General features: G+C 49.7%; 1 protein-coding gene across 6 annotated transcripts; it reads right to left on the reverse strand.

Annotated features, from left to right (window-relative positions):
- Positions 1-269: 269 nt before the first annotated feature.
- On the reverse strand, positions 270-24,250 carry LOC133344648 (mediator of RNA polymerase II transcription subunit 1-like). 6 transcript variants are annotated; one of them, XM_061554684.1, is made up of 17 exons: positions 24,095-24,250; positions 21,463-21,551; positions 20,929-21,001; positions 19,538-19,592; positions 18,945-19,077; positions 17,642-17,670; positions 16,135-16,206; positions 15,815-15,889; positions 14,098-14,171; positions 13,563-13,652; positions 12,691-12,802; positions 11,314-11,438; positions 10,768-10,910; positions 10,172-10,406; positions 9,705-9,803; positions 8,311-8,416; positions 270-7,566 (listed from the first exon to the last, which is right to left on the reverse strand). In XM_061554684.1, exons 1-17 carry the CDS (start codon positions 24,234-24,236, stop codon positions 3,780-3,782), a joined length of 5,439 nt encoding a protein of 1,812 aa, XP_061410668.1. In that variant the 5' UTR covers positions 24,237-24,250; the 3' UTR covers positions 270-3,779. The 6 variants fall into 6 exon arrangements, with proteins under 6 accessions (XP_061410668.1, XP_061410665.1, XP_061410667.1 ...); XM_061554681.1 differs by having other exon boundaries at positions 21,448-21,551; XM_061554683.1 differs by having other exon boundaries at positions 21,463-21,554.
- Between the last annotated feature and the right edge of the window lie 465 nt (positions 24,251-24,715).

Consider the following 24,715-nt stretch of genomic DNA (forward strand, 5'->3'; position numbering starts at 1 on the left):
CGTCGTTCCACAGTATGTCGAATGCACTGCAAATGCGTTCTTGTTTTGCAGTGCTGTCCTCTGACTGGGCGTGTCACAATGCCTAATCCTTGACGGGAATCCTACACGGCAGGGACTAGGGATACCTTTTGAGATTCAACATTGTCAGATTTTTAATTTAAGTTTTTCGGATTACGTCTCCTGTCTAACAAGTGACGTCACTGGATATCACGTGTTTCACAATTATGAAAAAAATGTGGTAAAAAAATCAGCACAACGGAAAGCTCGCAAAAGTTGAAATATAATTGTATTTAAATTTGTTCATTACATTACAACTTAAAAGCCATTGGTTTTAAAAGCGCTACCTAAAACATATAAAACCAAGAATGACTCATGCCAGCTTGAACATGCTAATGCTGAAACATCGCCTTGCTTGAACATTCCAAGAACGCGTCCCCGTTATTACCGTTACATTACAGCACATCATCATCTCTCGTCGGGGTGGACAGTTTGTACAAGGAGCAGTAAAACAGTTTTGGTAAAGTGTGATTTAAAATAAGAGGGAATCGCACAACTTGACTTCTCAATGTAGTATCCCATATCAACGCAATATTCGAAGAATAAAATTATGTTCAATATTTTGTCTCGCCCCCCCCCCCCCCCCTTGCTGAAGGTCTCCCCACGCAGTGTTGGCCACACCTGTCAGTGTGGGTTGGTGGGATGTGGGGGGCATGGCCGGTTCAGACATCACTTTCCACTCAAGTTAGCCATGGCCAGTGTCGCTGGTCCTTCCTCCCTCCCTGGCGTGATCATAACGAGGTCGGCAAAAAAAGCATTCAAGGACCATATATGTTGTTCGATGTTGTGTTCGTGTCCCTCTCCGCATCACGCGGTTGGTCGAGATGACTGGACTACTTGGCGAGTGGGTCTTGTAACGGCAACACTTTATTCAAGTGCTCTCCTGGGTAGCTTTTGCATCTCTGCAAACGGTGACCAAGAGCCACCACAGCCCACACGCCACAAAACACCACGCTGTTCAAATCCCAGTCGCTCGCCGAGCCAGCACTGAACAGCCTCCCCCCCCCCGTACATGAACCATACACAACATCAGTCCGGGCGTGGTCCAATGTGCACGTGTGGCCTAGGAACCAATCCCTGAGTCAGTACTGCACCGCGTGAAGGGTGCAGACGCCTCATGTAACGGCAGGATGTAGCACAGAACAGCAACTTGTGACCACCAGAGTGCAAAACGTTGCCCCGTGCACAATCACAAGTGCAATTTACTGTAGACAAGTACACGCCGGTTACACCAGCAATCAAACTTAGGGCCTTTGGGTTCGAGGTGCAGTATACCGATTGCATCACTGCTTCCCCCATACCCACAGTTAATTGGTGCAACAAACATGGGTATTTAATGTGCACTTTGTGAGCTAGTTTCCATTACAGCATTGTGTTCTCAAAATGTTTTGCCTGTTTTTTGTGGATGTAGTATTGCCAAATGACACGCGTGCACACTACTTATCAAGGCTACAAAACCGACACCTCATCGCACGACATTTCTTTAACTCTTCCATCTCCTGGTGTTTTGCAATATCAACCTTTTTTTAAAAACAAAATTCCACTTTTGGCAGCCGCAATCGACAGAAGAGCAACACATCCATGCAGGGAAAAGTCACTTAACAGGATACAGCAAGGCTTCCCCCCGTGTCCCATGCCAAAAACGTGTCCAATATTTATAACCTGCCTAGCAGAGGTTGTTCTGGCTGTACATTCGAGTATGCGTCGCGAAAACAAGGACAATGTTTTTGTGGTCTCAAGACACGCTTACCAGTGAATGACGTGTAAAGACAAACTGTGGGCATATATTCAAACTGTGTGGTATGATTAGAGGCTAGGTTGTAACCCACTGACGATTAAAACCAATATTTTTTATTTAATTTTCGTGGGGATCAATCACCCTTTGCCACCTCGAAAAGTCACACTGTGAAAGGACAGTCCTCAATCTTACCTTGGGAGCCTGATCAAGTTCATATTTACATGAAAGCTAACTGCAGCGTGGCCTTCAATTACCATATCAATGCAATTGTGGCGGTTGCCCCGGCATATCCCTTTTCTTAAAAATCCCAGTTATATCCAAATTTATCCCATAGTAACAAAACAAAAACACCAATTAAACTACCTAATATCACAAGGCAATTCTCGAGAGCACAACCCAACATCCCAGCAGTCACCGTACAGCACAGCACCAAACTCAGACGACGTGGTGCGTGGTGTTTCTGCGTAGGGCGGAGATACAGCGAACAGGAAGTCAAAACTGCTCTGCAGGCTGTTAAATTCGTGAGTACTATTTTTGACGTAATTTTTTGTTGTTGGGGTTCCCACACCCCAAAAAAACACTGTCATGTACAGGACACGGTATAGCCCCCCCCCCCCGTTATTTTGAGAACACACATTGTATTGGCCACCTGCATGTGTACGTTAGAGATGCTTGCGCGTCACAACCCAGCCTGCGGATAAACCTCTGAACTCCGGGCAAGATTCGGATTGCGTGCCATTTATAAATTGACCTCATTCACATTCTAAAACTTTCCAATACAGTTAGCGGTTCTTGCATAAGACAAACACAAAATATAATACTATTTAAAATAAAAATGTGCACGTAGTCATCTAAAAAAGTAGCAATTACATACTGTATATTTGTAATACATCGGCATGCGCCTCACATTGTTTAAATGGTTCATGAAATGGACTGCGCCTCTTTCGGAATGTAACTTACGAGACGTCACATCCACCGCTGTTGGGACATCTAGGGCCCCAAAGCCTTTTTTTCCATGGCTATAGGTGAGAGTGGCCTTTTAAAATATTTTTCAACGAGTAAACTGACAGCATATGAATTCACGCAAAGGGTACAGTTGCAGCCCAGTAACTGCTTGCTCACGCCACCGCTGGGAGAAGGCTGCCTATGGGGAGCTCTAGAGAGCCCATCCGAAGGGCATTTGGCCTACTTTCCCATGCTGACCAGTAATTTTGAAATAGGTGAAAGTACGTAAACTTGACCCCACGACACGTGGCCTACTGATTGACTTGGGTGTACACGTTTATACTGCTGGGTGGACAGAGGCAATTTAATAAACTTGTCCATTGTTTAAACTGCCACGCTGAGGAATGGAACCAGTGACCTCTCTGCATTGTAAGTCCAGTGTTTACCATTACAGCATCCCAAATGATTTAGGACAATTACAAGTATTCAGAATATCATCCCAATGTGATTGGCAAAATGAGTACCGTCTAGTGCATCCACTTAGTGGAAGTAAGGCAGTGTTTGTCCTTTGAATAAACACTGTGATGTGGAATTTCTACCACCTGCTCAGAACTGCCAATGAAGATAAGCCTCACTTAATACTCAATGGATACTTTCATTTGACTTGATATATGTCATTTAACAGCACGAACGTTAATAATTAGTGACGTTAGCCTAAATGATGAGATGAACGATGACTTAAGTTTATAAAACAAATAAAAAAACACACAGGACCGTGATAATAAACCAATTTGGGTTCACAAACCTTGACACGTGCACACGCCACGTTCCTTCAATTAACGTCAGTCAACCGACAGTTAAACGGGGAGGGGGGGGGGCAACCACCCTTACCCTCCTCACACCTCTCAGACCAAACACCACCCCCGCCCACACGCCAGCGCTCACGAACTCCAACATGACAAAGCTACCCTAATGTTCCGGGCGGGAGCACAGCGGTGGTGAAGGCAGCGGATGGGGTTGGGAGTATTGGACCGAGGGCTCAGCGAGAGCTCCCGATGAGAGCCTCATCCATGAGGTCGATGGCAATGACCTCTGGAGATGTGGGCGTGGCCTGGACGCTCCCCGGCAGGGCCTGGTCGTAAACGGCCGGCGACTTTGACGATCCCATGCCGGTGGTGATTGAGTCGGTGCCGGACTTGGCGAGCTCTTTCCTGTGCTTGCCCTTGCCGTGCTGCCGCTCCGCTGATGGAAAGCCCCCGATGAGAATCACGCTGTCGTCCTCTGAACTGGGGCTGTCGCTACCGATGTTGCCTCCACCGCTGCCCATAGATCCGGCGCCCAGCGAGTGGCTCAGCCCGCTCGCTTGCTGGCTCCTCGACAGACCTCCGCCGCCACCGCCGCTCACTTGCGAGTTCGAGTCTCCGGCTGCACACGACGCTGGCGGCTCGGCCACCTTGGGCGTGGAGGAGGCAGACACGGGAGTTGGCACGCGGGTCACGCCCGAGCCCGTCACGTCGTGGCCCCAGCCGCCCTGGGCTGAAGCCGACAGTCGGGACGGCCCCGTGTCATCCCCTTTTGAAACGGAAATGCCGCCGCCACCCCCGCCGCCGCTGCCGCCAGCCGTCGCCAACTTGTGCTTGAAGTTGGCGGGAGATGAGCCACCGCCTTCGCTCCTGCCCACTCCGCCGATTGCGGCCGAAGCGGGGCTACTCCGTGCCTCGTCGGGCCTCGCTCTGGGGCCGTCCTGCGGCGCGCCGCCGGCCTTGGTGTCTCGATCACGCTTGCACGCCTCGTCAAATGCTGCCTGCTGCTGCGGGTGGGATTTTTGTGGGCCGGACTGGCCCGCGCCAGGGCCCTGCATCCGCTCGCGAGGCGGGGGCTGCGCCACCTCGTCGCCATGGCCCGTAGTTGACACCTTATGGTTGAGTTTGTCGATAACGGCCGTCAGGGATGACCTGTGGCTCGGCGAGCGGCCTGTTTTCGACGGGAGCGAGGAGACGGAGCCTGGCGCCGACACGGTCGGGCTGGACACCTTGAAGCCAGGAGCCGGCCCTCCGGAGCCCGCTCTTGACGCAGACATTGATCCCGGCCCAGATCCCGATAGGCCGTGGCCCGAGGATGAACCAGAGACGCCGCCCTGGACGTTGCGCGGGTGAGACGGCCCCATCTTGTAGCCACGGAAGTGGCTGCCCATGCCGCCGGAACCGCCGCCGGACATGGGGGGGCCTCCGCTTCCCGGTGTCTTCAACTTCATGGGGGGCGGCGCGCCCGGCGGACCCTTCCCCATGTGCTGTCGGTCGGCGGCCGAGCCTGGCACCAACCTTGAGTGCGATGGCGAGCCGCTAGGCTTGCTGCTCAGGCCCGATGCGAGGGGAGGGGGTTTTGGTGGAGTCTTGATTCGGATAGTGTTGTTATGAACGGGGCGCGTCACATGCGGCTGCGATGACACGCCGGACTTCGGGAAAGCTCCACTGCCCCCACTGGTGCCGCCGCTGTTGGTGCCACTACTTCCGTGCGTAGACCAGGGTTTGAGCATGGGTGCCCCAGAAGAAGAGCCGGTCTTGTTGTTCTTTATCTTGCCTACAAACTGAGTGCTCTGGCGGCTGGGAGACGCGACCACGGACGCCGAAGATGAGCTCTTCCCCGTGGCTGTAAGCGATGAACCTCCACCACCACCTCCGCCGCTACCACCCCCACCTCCTCCACTACCCCCTCCCCCACTGCCACTGCTGCCGCTGCTACTACTTTGCCCTCCGAGCGTTACCTTCTTGGTGGATACCTGGATGGTGATCTTCAAGGGTGCGGTGGAGGCGGGCGGGGTCTGCGATCGAACGTGATGCGACACAGAGGACGACGACCCACCCGAGGAGGTCAGGCTGGATCCTAACCTCCACTCGCCGTCTCCGCGGTCGCGCTTCTTCTTCTTTGGCGGCTTGTCCTTGCGTGGCCTCTCCGAAGGATCACGCTCCCGCTTGACGCCCTTGGGCGCGTCGTCCCGCTCGCGCTCGCCGCGCTGCTCCCTGTCGCGTGCGGGGCCCGACGCCCCCGCCACCTTCACCGACGCCACCTCCACGGTGCTGAAGAGCGGGAACGCCGACTGCATGTATTCCGCCACGCTTGTCGGGGCCCCCAAGCCACCGCTACCACCGCCGACCCCTCCCCCAATCTTCCCGGCAGCCTGCCCCGGTGTCTCGGAGCTCTCCGTCTCCGCCCGCGCGCGGTTGCCCGCGACGTCCGCCGCGAAGGACGCCTGCTCGCCGCCAGACGCTCCGGGAAACGGCGTGTACGGGTCCACGCCCTGGCCTGCCTTGCCGGCCTTGGGCTGGAGATTTCCCTCCATGAGGAGGTCGGGGAGGCTGTCGTCGTCGCTGTCCGGCGTGAATACGTTGGCGTTGAGCGGCGAGTCGAAGTCGGCCATGGCCGTGCTGGACGGCACGCCGAACAGCAGCTCTGGGTCGACGGGAGAGCCGCAGGGGTCGTCGGCGAGGCTGGGGCGCCGCCCCCCGGGCCCCACGCCACCCCCGCCCTCTGGCCCGCCCATCCCACTCTGCTGCCCGCCATGCGGCCACTGGATCTCCGACAGGATGATGCCCAGGTCCTGCTCCAGGATGCTGCTCGCGTCGGATGCCACGTGAACGTGGCCGAGCATCCCATGGTGGTGCGACTGCTGCGCAGAGCCCGGAAGATGCTGCTGCTGCTGCTGCTGCTGCAGGGTGGGTGGCTGCATCTGAGGAGGCAGCGGAGGAGGGGGGGCGCCCATGGGGGAACCCTCCAGCACGCCGCTGCCGCCGATAACGGGGCACTCGTCACCCTCGACAGCCGACAGCTCCTTCTGGAACTCGTCCTCGCTCTGCGGGTCGCGCGGAGACTTAGACGAACGCTTCTTCTTGCGCGGCTTCCAGTGCAGCGGCGGGGATGACGAGTCCACCCCCATGCCACCAGCACCACCACCGTGGTGATGGTGGTGGTGCTGCTGTTGGTGGTGATGGTGGTGGTAAGGCGCGTGCTGATGCAGCTGGCCGTGGTGGTGCATCTGCCCACCTCCTGCTCCTCCACCGCCACCCCCATACATCACGGACGTCGCCATCGTGGACGAGGCCGCGGACGAGGACGGCGCAGACGCAGGCGCCGCGAGTAGCAAGGTGGACCCCTCCCCGGCGGGCGAGTCGCGCAGCAGTGTCATAAGCATGGGATGCGCTTTGGTGCTGGATGGCGATGCTAGCGCCGTCGGGGTCACCGGCGTCGTCGGCGTCTGTGGGGCTGGGCCACCCGCGCCGGGCGGCCCCAAAGAGCCGCCCGACACGGTCACGCCGGCGCCACCACCGCCGCTGCCGTGCGCGCCCGGAATCAGCAGACTGGTGAGGATGGGATTCTGCGCCACCTTGCAGAACTCCGAGTCGAGGTGGTGGGACGCACCGCCCAGGTTCCCCACCGAGAAGGCCGCGGCGGCCGGGGAGGAGAGGCCCGCGCCGTGCTGCTGCGCCGCCGCCGACGACGAGAGGCCAGCCGCGGTGCCGGCGGCCTGCCCGTCGCCGTACGCAGTGCCGCCCAGGCCGTCCTGCGCCTGCGCGAAGGCGGCGGCCGCCGTGAGATGCGCCCGCTGCTGCTGGTGATGGTGGCGCTGCGCGTCGGCGGGTGGCGCCGCCGTCGCCGCCGCCGCCGCGGGGTGGCTGCGGTGCAACTCCTCGAGGGTGGCGTCGAGGTTGGAGGCGAGGGCGGCGAGAGCGCGCCGCGTCTCCGCCGTGTTGCTGGGCCGCGCGGGGTTCACGGGGGCCGTCTCCGCTTTCTTGTAGACGGCGCGCATCGTCACGGGGAGCGACGCGCAGCTGGCGTGGGAATGGGGAGAGGCGGAGGGGGAACGGAGATGGACACTGTGTAATCGCGGTAACTTAACACATAAGCCGGCATAAGGTTAGAGGGGTGTTGGATGCCCAGCTGTTGAGTAGTGATAATAATTAGGGCTGCCGCGATATAATTTTTCACTACGTAAAGTTATACAATATCAGTTTTCACAACAGTTTCGTATATTGTTGTATATGTGCGTTGAATTTTAATTTCACTGTTTTTGCACTTTGCTGTACTTCCAGTGTGACTAACCATTACTTGACCAATAATCACAATGTTTTGCTACAAAAAAGATCTGATGATCATTGATTTATATCGTACAACACTTTGTAGTATCGCCAGATCACAGCCACCCTTATTTGAATGCCTATTATTTATCCACGAAAGCCTCAATGAGTTTTAAGATTTTTTTGTTTCCGGGGACTACTGCATTGGGATATTTGGAAAATTCCTTTCTCAGAAATATTTTGCACGTCGGAGGAAACCGGAGCACCACGCACAAAAAACGGCAACACATGAATCCGCTACATGTATTTCTTGTACTGCCATCTACTGGCTATATCAAAGCCCAGCGGGTTTGGCTCCAACTGAGTGACAGCCAAATGAGGGAACGCATCCAATAAGGAATCGCGACGGCTGGGGAGGCCTTCATCTAGCAATGGATTTATCATGGCTGACGATGATGATGACAACAAGAGGGTGCAGCGACACAGGAAGGCGCTTACCGCTGCACCACACGGGAGAGGTAGTCGTCAGTGCAGAAGGGCCCATCGGCGGGGCTGGTGAACAGCTTGGCGCTGACCTGCGCCTCTTCGGACACCTCAACGAGCACTGCAGCCGTTCCAGCCGCCACACACACACGCGCGACACCACATCAACTCTGTTCATACCGGGTGAAAGCCCACCGGGCACTTCAACCAAGGATCCTCGCGCAAAAGAGAAGCCTGCCTTGCGAGGACAAAACTGGACACAAATGGGTGGCACGTGAGGCCGCCACCAGCAATGCACCCTCGGAATGCAAAATCTTTATTTATATTGGAACATCCAATGAGCTATAAAGCTCTTTTTCACAGATGTCCAGTAAGGGCGGGTAAGAAAGTTACACCAGCGAACAATACAAAAACATGATAGGAGTATAGCAAAGGTAAACAAATCACTTCAAATATTACAAATAAAACTTGACTCCTGTGTCGTGGTCAAATCTTGTAATCAAAATTTAGTCTACTTCCTGTTGTCCAATCAATTCCAAATTTTGCACATGTACTCAGATCCGGCGACAATCAATTAATTTGCTCCTTTAAAGCGATGAAATTTTTTTGTATGGACGCCTTATTAATTATATATTTTTTGTGTAGGTCAAAAACGCCGCGTTCCCTAAGCTCTCGAATCGCCTCGCCCAAGAAGCAGGCGCCACGTGTCTCTCTCATGCGCCACGTGTCTCTCTCATGCGCCACGTGTCTCTCTCATGCGCCACGTGTCTCTCTCATGCGCCACGTGTCTCTCTCATGCGCCACGTGTCTCTCTCATGCGCCACGTGTCTCTCTCATGCGCCACGTGTCTCTCTCATGCGCCACGTGTCTCTCTCATGCGCCACGTGTCTCTCTCATGCGCCACGTGTCTCTCTCATGCGCCACGTGTCTCTCTCATGCGCCACGTGTCTCTCTCATGCGCCACGTGTCTCTCTCATGCGCCACGTGTCTCTCTCATGCGCCACGTGTCTCTCTCATGCGCCACGTGTCTCTCTCATGCGCCACGTGTCTCTCTCATGCGCCACGTGTCTCTCTCATGCGCCACGTGTCTCTCTCATGCGCCACGTGTCTCTCTCATGCGCCACGTGTCACGGGCACCCTCACTCCACACAAACAAAAGTTGTACATTGAAGATTCATTTATAAAGTAAAATCAATTAATTCAATTAAGCAGGCGCCGCATCATTGACGTACTTCTCGACCGTGAGTTAAACGAAGTTGTGAATAAAACCGTTGTTTTTAAAACACTTTTTTTAAATAATTTATTATCTTACCAGGAAAAGCACACTGGGCTATTCGCTTATTTTGTGAGAAGCAACCTGGATATGATAAATGAGGGGGGCGGTGCGGGCGAGGAAGGGTGGGACTCACCGCTGAGCAGCGTGTCATGCTTGGGGTGCTGGAAGGAGACGGTGAAGGACGCATGGGTGAGTGGGTTCACCTCAAACTGGATCCGCCCCGACAACTCTTCTGGGGAGAAAAAAAAAAGCAAGTGTAAGCGTCACCGTCAGCCACCTTCCATCCACATGGGGGTTGCTTGACCATACTTCACCACGCTGGTGAATTGCAGGTTTGTGGAGGACGGGGTGGGGGGGGGGGTCCACAACCGATTCAGATATCACTCGCCACAGTAGCCAGGAAGGGCACTCGGGTTCCAAGTTCAGTGTGCGAACCACAACGTAAATACAAGCCACAATTAAACTCACCGACAATGGCTTTGCGAACCTATACTGCCGTGCTGCCTCATACGGATGGAATGACGCCGATTCAATCAGAAGCGGCGGGTGTGAACTGTGGAACACACACACACGCCCAAACCCGCTAACCCGCTCGCTCACCTCCACAGCGGGGCGCGGCGTCCCCGCGCATGCAGGACGCGAGCAGCGCGTTGTAGAGCGCCTGGCGCCGCACTGCCGCCAGCACGGCGGGGACCTGGCTCGGGTGAACGAAGGGGATCTTGGCGACCAGGACCCCCCGCGTCTCAGGGCCCGCTACCCCGCCAAGGTCTGCCGTCGCCGTGGCTCCCTCCATCCCCACGTTCAGGAAGTAGTTGTGTTTCTGGTCTGGCAGCGTCTTCACAGAGGGGAAAAACGATCGAACCGAAACTAAATCAATGTTGGAAAGAAAATGCACATCAGAATTATCATGCATTATTTAGGCCGCGCATCCCATGCAGTGCATCTCTAGGTGCCAGAAAAAATGATGCGGTAAAAACGATGCACGCAACAATCAAGAATAAACAAAGTTGAAAAGCTAAACTGTGCCTGTGACTATTCTCTTTTTTTGTCCACTTATTTTGGGTTGTTCATACACTAATCAAAATCATTCTGCAAGTGCGAAGTGGTCTCCTATCAAAGTGCTAGGTGGGCGGTTGGCCGTGTCCCACGTACCCCACCGGGGCCCACGTGTACCGGGGACGTGCGGTGAGACTCACCACGGTGTGGTAGCTGGCATCTCCTGCGCCGCCGTTCGCAATCGAGTCGGCGGTGCTGCCGCCGCTGGGCAGCTTGTCGAGTGCACAGCGGCGGATGAGCACAAACATGTGGTCCCTCTCCCCAACGGGGTCCACGTTCACACCTGCGATGGACCGAGGGCAGGGTCAGTTACCTCCGTGACGAGAGGGGAATTCGTACTCTGTTAAATTTCAATAAACTGTTTCTCGTCCAAGCTGATGTGGGAAGGGCACTGGTAGCGAAATCGATTTTCCAAGTTTATTTGTGAAAATTACTCCTTTTATCAACAAGGTTATCCGTTGATTTGTGGATATTAGATTGACTTTATCCAGGGTTGGGGAACCTTTTCCTCAAGGACAAAAATGTACTTTAAAATACGTTTGGCAGGCCACACATTAATCAGATTATCGTATAATGCAGCCTCGGATAAGAGGAATTCAAGTGTAATACCCCCAGCACTGCCGAAACGCAGCATCGATCTTGGGTACGGTGTCTCGGGTGCGGTGCCGTGTGTCTGCAGTGTGGACCTGTGAGCAACTGCAGCTGCTTCACGGTGGCCTCAGAAACTGGCACGGGCGACGGGAACTTCAGGAAGAAGCAGCCGGGCAGCTCGACGCTGTTGGCCTGCGAGACGCTCGCGAACTGCGGTGTTCTGCACCACGTTGAGCCGCATAGACACGAGGTGGAAGGTGGGGAAGCGATGTGCACGGTGCGAAGGGAGACGGGGCAGGGAGAGGTAATTGGAATGGTAGGGGAGTGTACAGAAGTGGGACAGCAATCGGAGAAAGACAGGAGGGCAAGACAGCGCACGCAACGATGGGGAGATGTTCACGTCAGGGGGGTAAAGAAATCAGGAGAGGGGGAATGTGAGTGAGGGGGGCATTGCAGGGAGAGGAGAGAGAGCACACTTTATGTCATCATCACACTGTACTATGCCACATGAACACACAAATACACATGCAGGTGTGGCCTAGAAAATTGCTCTGGAGGTAAATAATGCAAGTGTTCTTGCCAGAGGAATAGGAATGTTCAGCCAAGGTAATTAATTAGTCGGCTGTGATAACGCTCAGCGCTTAAGTGAGCTGTGAGCATGCACCAGCGAGCTCTGCCTAGCATAAGGCACATTCACCCAATGGCCTGGCAATGTTATTAATGCACAAGCCCATAGGACGTATGGTTATTTATTTAACACGGTACGGCCATATTCTGGCTTATTTATTTCACATTTTATTGTCAATTACACCCAAAACTGTAGACTAGAGTAATTGAGTGTGCAGAAAGCATCACCGCTTGCCCTGGTCAAAACTGGGGAGTGACCAGGTGGCTCAGGATCGGAGCAATGGGCTGGCACCACTGAGGTCCTTGGTTCGAATCCAGATGCCAGTGATTAAACCCGATTCTCAATTGGGGCAAGTTGATGGTCTCAGCCTGGCCACCGACGATTGCACAAACAACCATCGTTTTACATTTGGTTTTGCACTTAATTTGCCTCAAGTTCTGCACTCAATGTATCCATAGCTTATAGTTAATTGCTGATAAAATGCCCAATAAATGAGCCTCTGTGTTATCAGCCAGAAGAATTTCAAAGCAACAGCTTGATTGACAGGCAACTCACACTCTTTATGGGGAGTATAAAAGGCATGACGCGAGTGTGCATACAGAAGCCTAATGAAGAAACTTCATGAATAGTTACGTGATGTCATCATATGGGACCGCTCTCTCACACAGGATAGTGCACTGCGAGCTGCAGAGTTGAAAATAAGTGCTTTATCCTCTAGTGGACAAATTGGTGACAGCGCACTTGTATAATAATGTATTTCTCAAACCTACTACTGCTGCTCCTCGTGTCGGAAACCCAGGTGCAATGTCGGGTAGATGGGAGGTGCGTGGTGCCACGTGCTCACCCTTTGTCGTCCGTGGCCCTGGTGCCGACGATGAGCGGTGCGATAGGCAGCCGGTGCGTCCCGCTCACTCCCTCCACGGCCACCGTCACGCCCAACCCCAGCGAGCGGGGAACTACAGCACGGGAGGAGAGAGGAAGTTGAGGATGCATGCACAGAGAAATGCGTACTGGTACATAAAAACAAAGAAAACGGAAATAAGGTACCCAGACACCGGGAAACATACATGCAAACACAAACATGTACATATACAAGCAGAAGCACACACATGTACTCAAACGCAAATACAGGCACGTGTTTATCCAAACACGAGTACATGCGTACAAAGACAGATGGATGAGTTTACAAACCAAAAGCGTAGACATATGCATATCCACAAACAAGTACATATGTACGAAAGCACAAATATGGGGCACATACATATTGAAATATAAAGACACAAAAAACATGAAAACGTACCCAAAGACAAATACACAAGAAAGCAAACGCAAGTATCCCCAAACAGAAATACAAATATGCAAGCACAAACACTGACACATGAGTAAACACACACATCAAGTTTCAAGTTCATTTATTAGGTATAGCCCTGTGAGCCATTCGGCTCTTGAATCGGGTGCAACCGCAACAAGCAAAAAACAAAAACATGAACAAGAATACATCTTATAGTGACTATGTGCAAACAGAAAATCCAAGAAAAGACAGCAAAATATTGCAGAAAAAGCACCGTACACCAACACTGTGTGCAAAAATCCCAGTGGGATGCAAGTCAACTCACGTTCAAAACAGTACCGCTATTAAAGAGTGCCCTAGGTGCACATCCCCCATATTTGCGCAGCCTACAGAGGCCTTGCCAATCCTAACCACATTGTACTGACCATCGTCATCTGTGAGGGTAAGCATTCCACCCGTCTTCTCATCCAGGAGGTCGTAGGGAGACACGTAATACTTGAGGGTCATCAGGTTTTCTGCAACAGTATTGGCCAGCGATCAAACACACAAGAGAACATTGGCTGGGCGGAACTTGGAATAAAGAGCTCGAGAAGAAGACGATTTTTTCTCACAGTGTACCCCCGTGAGTCCCATTGCCTCTCTATGCAATGGGACTCACGGGAGGTTATTTTTACCATGTTTCACCACACTGGTGAAGGGAGTGCCCAGGACCAGTTTAGGTATTACTCGCCACTCGTGTTAGCCGTGGCCAGGAATCGACCTCAGGTTTTGAAAGGTTCATAATGTAACGCGCTAACCATCGAGCCACTGTTCCACCGTATGGTCTAAGAGTTAATATAAAAAGCCTTTAAGAAAAACACAGCATGGGGCGAAACAAAACGTGTGCAACTTGAAATGTTTCGAGGTGGGCAGGCGTGGATGAGCGTGAGATGGTGTCAAGGCCAATCGGGGCACACTCACCGCCGCTCCTGGGAGAGACAAATCCGACGTTGCCATGCAGGATTGCGTCGACTGTTTCGGCGTTCGTCGCCAGTCTGCAGCAACAAGAGCAGCAAAAGCGTGACGCGTGTGCACGCACGCACACACACACAGATACACGTCTCGGCTCAGTGGCACAGCACTACCACCGACCCCTTGCGTGTGTCAACCACACTGAGCAGCTCGGCAGATTTTTAATCCAGCTCCGGCCAAGAGCGTGCCTTCGTATGAGCGCAAAGCAAAGACTGGGCACAATTAATTTCGAGAATTCATCGATTGCCGTTTCAAAGGATGTAATTAGGTGTTCGGGAATTCTCCGTACGCAAGTAGACAAATTGCCAGGCACTTAACAATTTAAAGTATCATTAGGGTGAGAGTAAATGATTTATCCACGTAAGAATCGATTATAGTACTTACAATTTATACAAATGATATAGGAGTGATATGCAAACGTTACATTAAAACTAACGGGGTAAATTTACTGATTTAACGAGACATAAAAAATTTGAAAACATAAGAAAAGTACAAACAAAAAAATCCTCCATTTTTGAATAGAGAAAAAATACATTGTTACTTGTTAGGAATAAATAAACACAAGTAGACATATATAGATGCAAGGCACGAAACGTGCATAAAAAGATGCTAACAGATGCGGTAAATACACACAAAATATTCACAAAAGCACACAAAGATATGATCACTGGCATGAAATGCAGACATGATTCATCACACCACATGCACATGAGCATCACAGACCGCACACCAACATACACAATCAGACAATCGCAGGACATTACAGCCTTCCGTGAGCATACACAGGACTAGAAATAAACACTGCACCAGTGCAATATATTTGGAATCGAATATGATTCACCCATGGAATCGTTTGGAATCTATATTCGCCAGCATTGTATAGGCATGTAACAATTCGATGGCTTCTTACTGTTTGGGATCATAATTTTATTCAACAATTCATTCCTTTCTGTCTTGTTTTTGTCCACAGGCCTATATTGATTCATTTTAGTTCTGTATTGCTTGTACATTTATATATGCCCATTAAGGTAAATGTAACGTTAGCATTTAAAATGTATGTAATTTGCATACATCGTAAATAATTAATTCTCATATATACAATTCAATGTGTATATAATGAGCATACACATCGATATTAAGTGATGCATTGTAGCATGCTAACCACAAAGACCCCCCCCCCCCCCCATTAACCTTTAACATGACTGTTTTGTGGTACTGACCATACCACCCCCTCTAAGTGCTGTGCAGAGAAGAAGGGGGGCGGTGTGGTCTGCACCACGTCCTGCTGCCTTTGTCTCCCCAGTGCTGATATTCGTACACCGTACCACAAAGACCTAGACCCCCCATTAGAGCATTTAACAGGCCGTTGTGGCAAGAGCTGTGAGCGGATGACTTGTGACGCCGGCAAGGCAAATGTGGGAGTGGATGGCCAACACCACACCCGGCCGCCTTTGTCTTCCCAGTGCTGATGTTTACGCATCGCATAAGCACGTGTACGCATCACATAAACACGTGTACGAACGCACACAAAGTGCATTAGACGGCAAGAATTATAGATCAGCCTTTTAGCAGCAAATACATTATCGTAAAATGACAACATCATGAAATCACACGTTCGCACTGCTGCATGGCATGAAACTGGGGTGGATGTCGAGAAGAGACCCACTTGTACCACTGTGCCATCTTGAACAGGTCGAGCTCCAGGGACTGCAGGGCGAGGTACATCTTGTTCTTGAGATCGCTGCAACAAAGGACACACGGTCACACGCACAAGAGGCTGCCCAGTAAATAACAACAGACATGGCGATCGTCACATACCAGACTGCTTGTGTTTCATTTTCATACAAAATATGGACAAATGCAATTGCACCCAAGTGTGGACAAAACATTCATGAATTAAAATGGCCATAAGGTTCTTCTCAATATTTAAGTTTCTGTTTTCAAAGAGGATTAAATCGGATGTGTGTATTTGGTGTGCAAACGTACCTGTCGCCCGGTAAATTGTAGAGGTTGGCCAAGGCATCCAGGTGTTGGGAAAACTCTTCAAAGTTTCCTTCGCTGCAATGACAAAGAAATGAAATACCAATGTTGAGGATATAAAAATGACACGTTACACTATATAACATAATGTTTGTTCCTGGGTAGTAAGTGTTATTTCATAATTGCTTATGCATAAAAAGTATAGAAAATGGCTATTATTCCCCACAAACTTTGCTTTTGTGACCAGGACAGTGATATTTTGAAATTTATCTATATTCAATGAGAAAATGGGAGTAAATTTGTGTCTTTTCATCATTCACATAAAGTCAGAAAAAAACAACATGAATCTAAATTAATATGTATTTATTCAAAAGTAATACAAAAATTACTACAAAAGATTTAGAAGTGAGCAGTTTTTCGAGATTGTTCCTCCCACAGAGAATTCGGTCTGTTGTGGCCAGTCCCGCCTGTGGTAGTGCGCCTTGGTGTCTAAATCTTTTGTAGTCATTTTTGTATTACTTTAGAATAAATACACGTTAATTTAGATTCATGTTGGGTTTTTTTCTGACTTTACGTGAATGATGAAAAGACACAAATTTTCTAAATATCACTGTCCTGGTTACAAAAGCAAAGTTTGTGGGGAATAAGTCATTTTCTGTATTTTTGAGGCATAAGCAATTAGGAAATAACACTTACTACCCCGGAACAAAAATAATAAAAAATGTGTTACAGTGTTATCGCTGTGCGCTGTGCACTTGCGTTAAGGACCGACTTGCATTGAAAAGGAAAATAGGTGTGCATCTACACATCATTTTTAAAGCTTGTCCTGATAACTAGGTCCATTCCAACAGCCCATCACATTGGCAAACAGCTGCAGTTGAATCTGTGAAAACGCTCCAAATAATATTTGCATTGTGCAGAGTTATGCAGATGAGTAATTGCACATTTTAAACTTATATATATATGCATCTCTTCTTGAGTTCTCTGCATCAGGGCTGGTTCTTGGTTCAAGTTCCCTCAATCCTGTCCGACCTTGTGCTTTCAAGCAGCGCCTTTCCTTGTCTACCTCTTGGCCTTTTGCCCAGCATCTTTCATCCGAAAGATTCCTTCAGCAAGCCCTCCTCTCTAACAATATACCCACTTCAGATCTTATCATCTCCGAATTGTCCCACTGGGACGTCTCACCTCCTATTAAACTTCTACCTTTCTTGAATTATCTGCATCATCCTCATAGAACCTTTTCAGAAAGCCTTCTCCGATGACAATATGTCCAATGAGATATTTTTGCTTACCCGGAATTGTTCCAATTTAACTTCCGGCTAGAAATCCTTCAGAAAGCCTTCCCCTCTGACAATATCACCATTCCAGATCTCTTTCTTTGTCTGAATTATTCCAGTTAGACGTCTGTCCTTTTGAACCCGCTTTAGAACTTCCTCTTTACTCTTTCTTTCCATTTGACACCACACCCATATATTTGCAACGGTCTCCAGGAAATGAACATGCAAATACTCACCGTAGGATTTTAGTAAGGCCCGGGCAGCTCTGGGTATATACAGAGGGTTGTAGAGGAGTCCCCAGCATCAGGGCAGCAATCAGGCGGAAACAAGAACAGAAGTTAGTTTTAGATAATTTTTTTGACGCTGGCAGAGTGGCTTGCTCATGTCAAAGGGCAACTGACTGTTGATAATCTGCATATAACTGGTGACAACTACATATCGGAATATGGAAAGGTTAAGAAGCAGTGCTGCAATTTCACTTATGCTTCTGTTGGCAGAAGGGCTTCCCTGAGGGAGCTCTAGAGAGCCCCTATTGCGGGCACTGTCTCCTCTCATAGGTAGGTACAGCACATTTAGAACGAGCTTTGACATCCTAACACCAATATTGCTATTTGCTGCACCTTCACCACCACTGGCCACCAGGTCACTTAAGATTTACTTACACGTTCCAAAGTTCAAACCTCGTGAAGACGGAGGCGACGTTAACTTCACAACGCCGCGATATCGCTGAAGCGAGGCTTAAGTTGTGATGACGTTACACGCTTACGTAATCAGAATCTGAATATTTATTTATCAATACTGGAGGAATCCGATGAGCTATAAAGCTCTATTTCACAGATGTCCAGTCGGGGTGGGTAGGAACATTACAACAACAAAAAATACAGAAACACGATTGGAGTGCAAAGTGTAGGAAAGGTAAACACAACAACTGTTTACGCCGGGTGAGAGCTGACCGGCACCTCAACCAAAGATCCTCGCAAAAGAGAAACCGGCCCTACAAGGAGAAAACTGGACACGGATGATGGCACGCGAGGCCGCCACCAACAATGCACCATCGGAATGCAGAATTCATAATCAGAATATGTATTTATACTGCAGGAGGAATCCGATGACCTATAAAGTTCTTTTTCACAGATGTCCAGTAGGGGCGGGTAAGAACATTACAACAACAAATAATACAAGAACATGAGTGCAAAGTATAGGAAAGGTAAACGAATATAAAAATATACAAATTAAACGAAACTATTTTTTTTATCTTACCACATAAAGCCCACTTGAGGTATTAACTTATTTTTCTGAAGCAACCTGGCCACAAATGATTGCTCAACGAAGAGGCTTATCATGTGGAAATTTATAGCATTAAAATAATCTAAATAATCTCAATGCGTGTTTCTAAACGTGGAGGACCTGGAGAAAAACAATTCCACGCGAGCATGGACTCCAATTCAGTGTGAATGCAGCCGTTTGCCTGACTGCGCCGGGGTCTGGCCCCGGCTTCCGCTAAAGCGGAGGGAAGTGTGCGTGGATCGGGGCGCTCACCACTGGGTTCTCTCCGTGGTGCGCGACCTTGACGTCGGCCACGGCGCCGGCGCCGTCCGCGTGTATCACCATGTAGAACATGTCAGACGACACGTAGCACTCGTAGTTCGACGGGTTGCAGTGCCAGCTCAGCCTGGCGGGGAGGGGGTCAAATGGAGGTCGATCGCACAAGTGACAAACATGTGAAACCAGAACGCAGGCCAGGTCAGGAGATGCCAGGCAGTAAAGTCCATTCCTCGACGGTTCAAATGGATCATTGCGCTCCGGATAAGATAACTGTTTTGTCCGTGTGAAAATTAATTATTTTTTATGAATTTTATTCTTGCATTCCATCGTGACCCCAAATCATATGTCATTAAAATACTGGCAATTCTTTACCACCAAGTGAATCATTACATGCCGAGAGAAAGAGTCTGGAGAATAGGCAATTTTGACAAGTATATGTTTTGCAACGATGATAGTACACTCGTTATGAACTGCATCCCTGGCTCTTAAGCGATATTCACTCGAGAGCAGATCGAACAACGCAAACAACAACAAAGTATCACTGACAAGGGTGAGGGCTGTTGTTGTGGAAAGGTGAGGAACGTTACCTGTGCTCACGGGCGATGACCTCTAGTCTGCTCACCATGGCAGAGTGGGATGTAACTGGATAACACAAATGTCAGTTTAGTTTCAGCACCAAATCATTTTAATTTTGAATCGTCAGCCATGATTAATCTTCCACTGGATGAAGCTCTCCACAACCTGTCACATGTATGTTTCTAGAACTCCTTTTGCACCATACGTAGCAAACCGTGATAATAGGAGGTACGGTGCAACCGTCCACCGAACACATTGCAGAGAATCTATTCTCATATGTATGATTCCACCGGTTTATCATGAGCAGAAGTATCAGTTCTGATTAAATAATCTACGCATTATTGCATGCTTAATTGATTTCTGTAAAGCACTCTATATTACTATCAATATGATGAGGATATTAAACTCGGGAAAAAAATGCGAAGGTTATTTCATATCTGAACAAAGATGATTGGATTCCAGCTCGTGACTTCTTGCTTTGTTTACAGGAGGATTGAGGAACACTTTTCCGGAGGTCTCTGAAGTACAGGTGGCGGACCACACATGAACATGTGCCGCAGCCTCATCCAATAATGACACTAAAAATAGCGTGCATGTGGACCAACTATAAAAAGGTCCTTGCTGGGACAGAAGTGCCTGAGAGTGTGATAAAATTTGAAACACATGTGTTTGTTGCAAAATAACAAAAATATTCCCTTCTCGTACCTTAGTGCGGCTAAGAAGATTGCAAGTGCTGTAAAAATATTGTTGCGGGACGTTTAGAACGTTTGTATGTATGTTGAACCGCTTTCCCGCCGTACGTAGCCAACCGTGTTAATCGGAGGTGTGGATCTCATTTGAAGTAAATTCGAACCCTTGTCTCACGAGCGACACACTCACTCTGCTGAGGTATCAACCTGCATGTTTGTGTGACGGCGATGCCGACAGGCTTAAAGTGCATTTGTTAATAAACAGGTAGGAACTGAAGAGACAAGGACAGCCTTGTTTACAACGGTGACCTGGGTCACAAAAAGTAACAAAAGCAAATACAAATAAAGTACAGCAATGAAGCAAATAATAACCGGAGTAAATACAACTCTATTGATTAAGAAATATAAAAAATTGCACGTACATGAATCAATGTTAAATAATACATTCCCTGGAATGTACTTGATCAGTCAAATAAAAAAAATTAGTTTCAGAAGTATTTGCCAACAGATAAGTATAGACGTCAAATGCAATTTAAAGTGAAGTTATAAAGAACTGACAGCTTAGAATAAAATTGTGATTCAAAGAAGGACATTTTTCAAGTGATGGAATTCCAGGTGTTTAGGGCATGAACAGAGAATGATTGAGAACCATGTGAGTTACATTTCCATGGTATAGTGCAATTTAGTGGTGTGGGATAGAGAGCCACTCTTACCTTTGAGTGCCTTTTGTACAGTCTGCAGGCACCGGAGTACACGCTGCTGACTGTCATTGCCCGGTCGGCGCTCCTGCACAGAGCACATTGGATACATGCGTGCAAGCACGACAACAGGATGTTACGCGCCACTGCTCAAAGCGTATTAATTATTCATGTACTCATTTGCAGCCAGCCTAGCAAGATCATTACAGCCATGAGTGCACCCAGGATCGCTGGTGAGAATCCTTGTAAGTGTCTGAATTGAGGTTGCAAGGCGCATCAGGGGTCACTGATATCCTGGGTTCGAATCTGGGTTTTCAACACCCAAAAATAACCTGGGTTTAGTTATGTGACACAATGTCCCGAGGCTATTCTCTGACACAAGGTGGTGAAGTGAGATTAAAATTAAAATTCCTTCATCTCACAACAGCATGCCAATGAAAAGACAATTGTAATATCATGGGAGACAAAAGATCAAGACATTTTAAGAAAAAGAATAACATAGCCTAAATGATGAGTCAGGGCATGTGACCGCACCATCGCCTGGCGCACCATCTTGATGGTGTCTCCCCAGGGCCTCGGCTGGGCGTGCTTGGCTCTCAGCCGCTCCATCAGTGCGTTGAGCTGCGTCGCCTTCATCTCTTCTGAAAAAAACGGTGACAGATGTAAGAGGTCTTTGCCAGAGCTTCAACCGAAATATGGCTGCGGTAAACATAACTTCGCTTCGCTTCACATTCACAATACAATGCTGAGTTTATAGCGTCTACGTGTGACCATATCCCAAAGTGGTGTATAATAAAACCACTGTGCATATTTATTGTGGCAGAATTAGCGAGTAGACAGCACAGATGGTTGGGGGAATAGAGTCACAGTTTAGAATATGGGAGAAGAAGAGGCAATGATTGCTCAACTCGTGGGATGGATTCAACCACACACACTCAGCGCATAGTTATGTCGTTGCGAAGTAAAGGCCCAAAACGCAGAGCAACCAAAAACAGCACTCTGGACGGTGAAACGGATATGAGATAATGTTTCTTGAATTGAGCAAGGTTGTATAATAACTTGGGAAGAGAGATAATAGAAGGCAATTCCAACGTTGAAAAGTGAAAGGAAAGGACGCAGAAAGAGGAGTGTTTTTTAGAAATGCAGTGTGGATAAGATGAAACAGTAGACCGAGTTAGTCAACGTGGCTGTAGGAATCTGCGAGTGAAGTTGAAGGGAACAGTGACCACGGTATTCGTGATAACAGAGTGGTGATTATGTTGTCACTGGCTGGCAGTGAGTGACGGTAGTGAATCGGCCAGTATTCGATCATCAATAATCCTGAAAGATTTCCATTGAATTAAATCAATTACAGTGAGGTAGGAAGTGGGTGCTACATCCGCAGATATGTATATGATGAATTTCAAGGCGACTTGTATTTTTTTCAGCATTGTTTATTCACAGAAAACCAGTGTGCTTCATGGATGGCATGACAGCCGAATACATTACTCAACTAGTCTAGTGCAGTTATATTCCACTGATCTTTTCTCCCCCCCCCCCCCCATGTGTACAGATACGACTGAATCTATTGTAAGTAGGGTGTGTAGGCATATACGCCTACAAAATAAATATTCTTTTGGGGGGGGGGGCGGGCCCACTTTCTATAAATTTGTGATTCAGGTCTTCTGAAAGGCTTTCATGATTTAGTTGAGGGACAAATTGAACGCCGGGCTTTTATAATAAACACACGGCATTTCTACACTTTGGGTGGCATTGGTTGATCGATATCAATAATTTAAAACATATAGTTGATGTATTATTAAAATTTGGCCAGATTTGTTCCGGTAAGTATTTTGTTTAATCTTCGGGGTATTTAGAATGATTTATAATTAAGCAAAGTTGTTTCCTGTGACTCAATGCGTCTATTTCATCGCCTGGTTAAATAAAGGATACTGCCTGAGTCACTGAAGTGTAATGAGTTGCCCTAGTGTCAATAACTCTCATAATAAGCGAAGTGTGTTGGCTGCTTTTGACAAATTAATCAACAAACCTTTAAAATGTACACATTAACATGATTTTCATGTCAAAAGCGTCAATGAGTTCCAGTTCCAATGAGCCCGGTGAGAATATAGTGTCCTTTTTACAGTCAGTGAGTTAAACTCCACACTCTTATAGCAGGAGTGTTAATAGTACAAATGAAAACTAATGTTGATAATCTACAAAGTGGTGTTGATTTTAGCGAATTATAAACTCACGACCTTCTGAGTGGCCGCCGTTCGCTATAACCACTACGTCACCTGTTACTGAGTACATTCATTGAATGGGAATACAAAGGTGATGAGAAAGTATAGATTCGTGTGCTGTATACAAAGAGGCATGATGAGAACGGGGAAAACAAGCGAGACAGGAGAAGACGTGGACAGGCAAGGCCGGTCGGTGGCCGTGGATAGAGACAACCGAGACGGCTAAGATTGGATACGTTGATACGTGGAGAGAGGGGAACGTGATAGATTGAGAGGACAGATTAAGAGGTTAGATTGAGAGGACGGATTGAGAGGTTAGATTGAGAGGTCAGATTGAGAGGTCAGAGTGAGAGGTCAGAGTGAGAGGTCAGAGTGAGAGGTCAGAGTGAGAGGTCAGATTGAGAGGTCAGATTGAGAGGTTAGATTGAGAGGTTAGAGTGAGAGGTCAGATTGAGAGGTCAGATTGAGAGGTTATATTGAGAGGTTAGATTGAGAGGACAGATTGAGAGGTTAGATTGAGAGGTTAGATTGACATTCGTGACATGGCCACGGAGAGAACGATTTCGGTGCAAAGGAGACGAGACGAGCCACAGGGGGGACACATCGAGACGAGGACCAGATAAGGCGGAAGAGAGAGGGATACGGAGAAAGGGGAGCAACGTTGGGACACAGGGAGGCATGGAGATCGGGAACATGGGAGACGCGACAGGTGAGGAGAACGCGAGTGGCAAGAAACACGGGGAGACGATGAGAGAGAGAGAGGGGGGGGCAGAGCGTACTATGAGAGACACAAAACGAGGCCAATGCAATGGAGACAGTGGAGAGAGAACATTGCTACACAGGGAGGAGACGACGCGGGTGGTGGTGGTGGTGGACAAGAAGGAGACACCGCACACACACGAGACATGGGACAGCGAGCGGGCCGCAAGCCTCTCCCCGCGCCCCCCTTCGGCCCACACCTTCGCCCGCCGCACAGCCCGGGTCGCTCCCCGTCCCTCCGCCTCCGCCGCCGTCAGAGGCGCCTCGAACGCCGCCGCCGCCGCCTCCTCCTCCTCCTCCGAGGGAGCCGAGGGCCGCGCACACCTCGAGCGAGGCCGCCATGCCGCGCCAGGCCCCTCGCTCGGTGGGGGCGGGGGGGGGCGGTGGGGGGTAGGGGCGGAGGGTGGGGGCCGTGGGGGTGGTGGTGGCCATCTTGCGTGGGGAGAACCGAGGCTCGTTCATGGGGGGTGGGGGGGGTTGGTGGGTGGGGGGGGTTGGTGGGTGGGGGGGGTGGTGGGTGGGGGGGGTGGGTGGGGGGGGTGGGTGAGGGGGGTGGGTGAGGGGGGTGGGGGAGGTTGGTGGGGGGGTTGGTGGGTGGGTGGGGGGGTTGGTGGGTTGGTGGGTGGGGGGGGTGGGGGAGGTTGGTGGGTTGGTGGGTGGGTGGGGGGGTGGTGGGTTGGTGGGTGGGGGGGGTTGGTGGGTTGGTGGGGGTTGGTGGGTGGGGGGGGGTTGGTGGGTGGGGGGGGTTGGTTGGTGGGGGGGTTGGTGGGTGGGGGGGGTTGGTGGGTGGGGGAGGTTGGTGGGTGGGGGGGGTTGGTGGG

The sequence above is a fragment of the Lethenteron reissneri genome, chromosome 20 (assembly GCF_015708825.2).
Source record: "Lethenteron reissneri isolate LAM-NWPU_2019-01 chromosome 20, ASM1570882v1, whole genome shotgun sequence".
NCBI lineage: Eukaryota > Metazoa > Chordata > Hyperoartia > Petromyzontiformes > Petromyzontidae > Lethenteron > Lethenteron reissneri.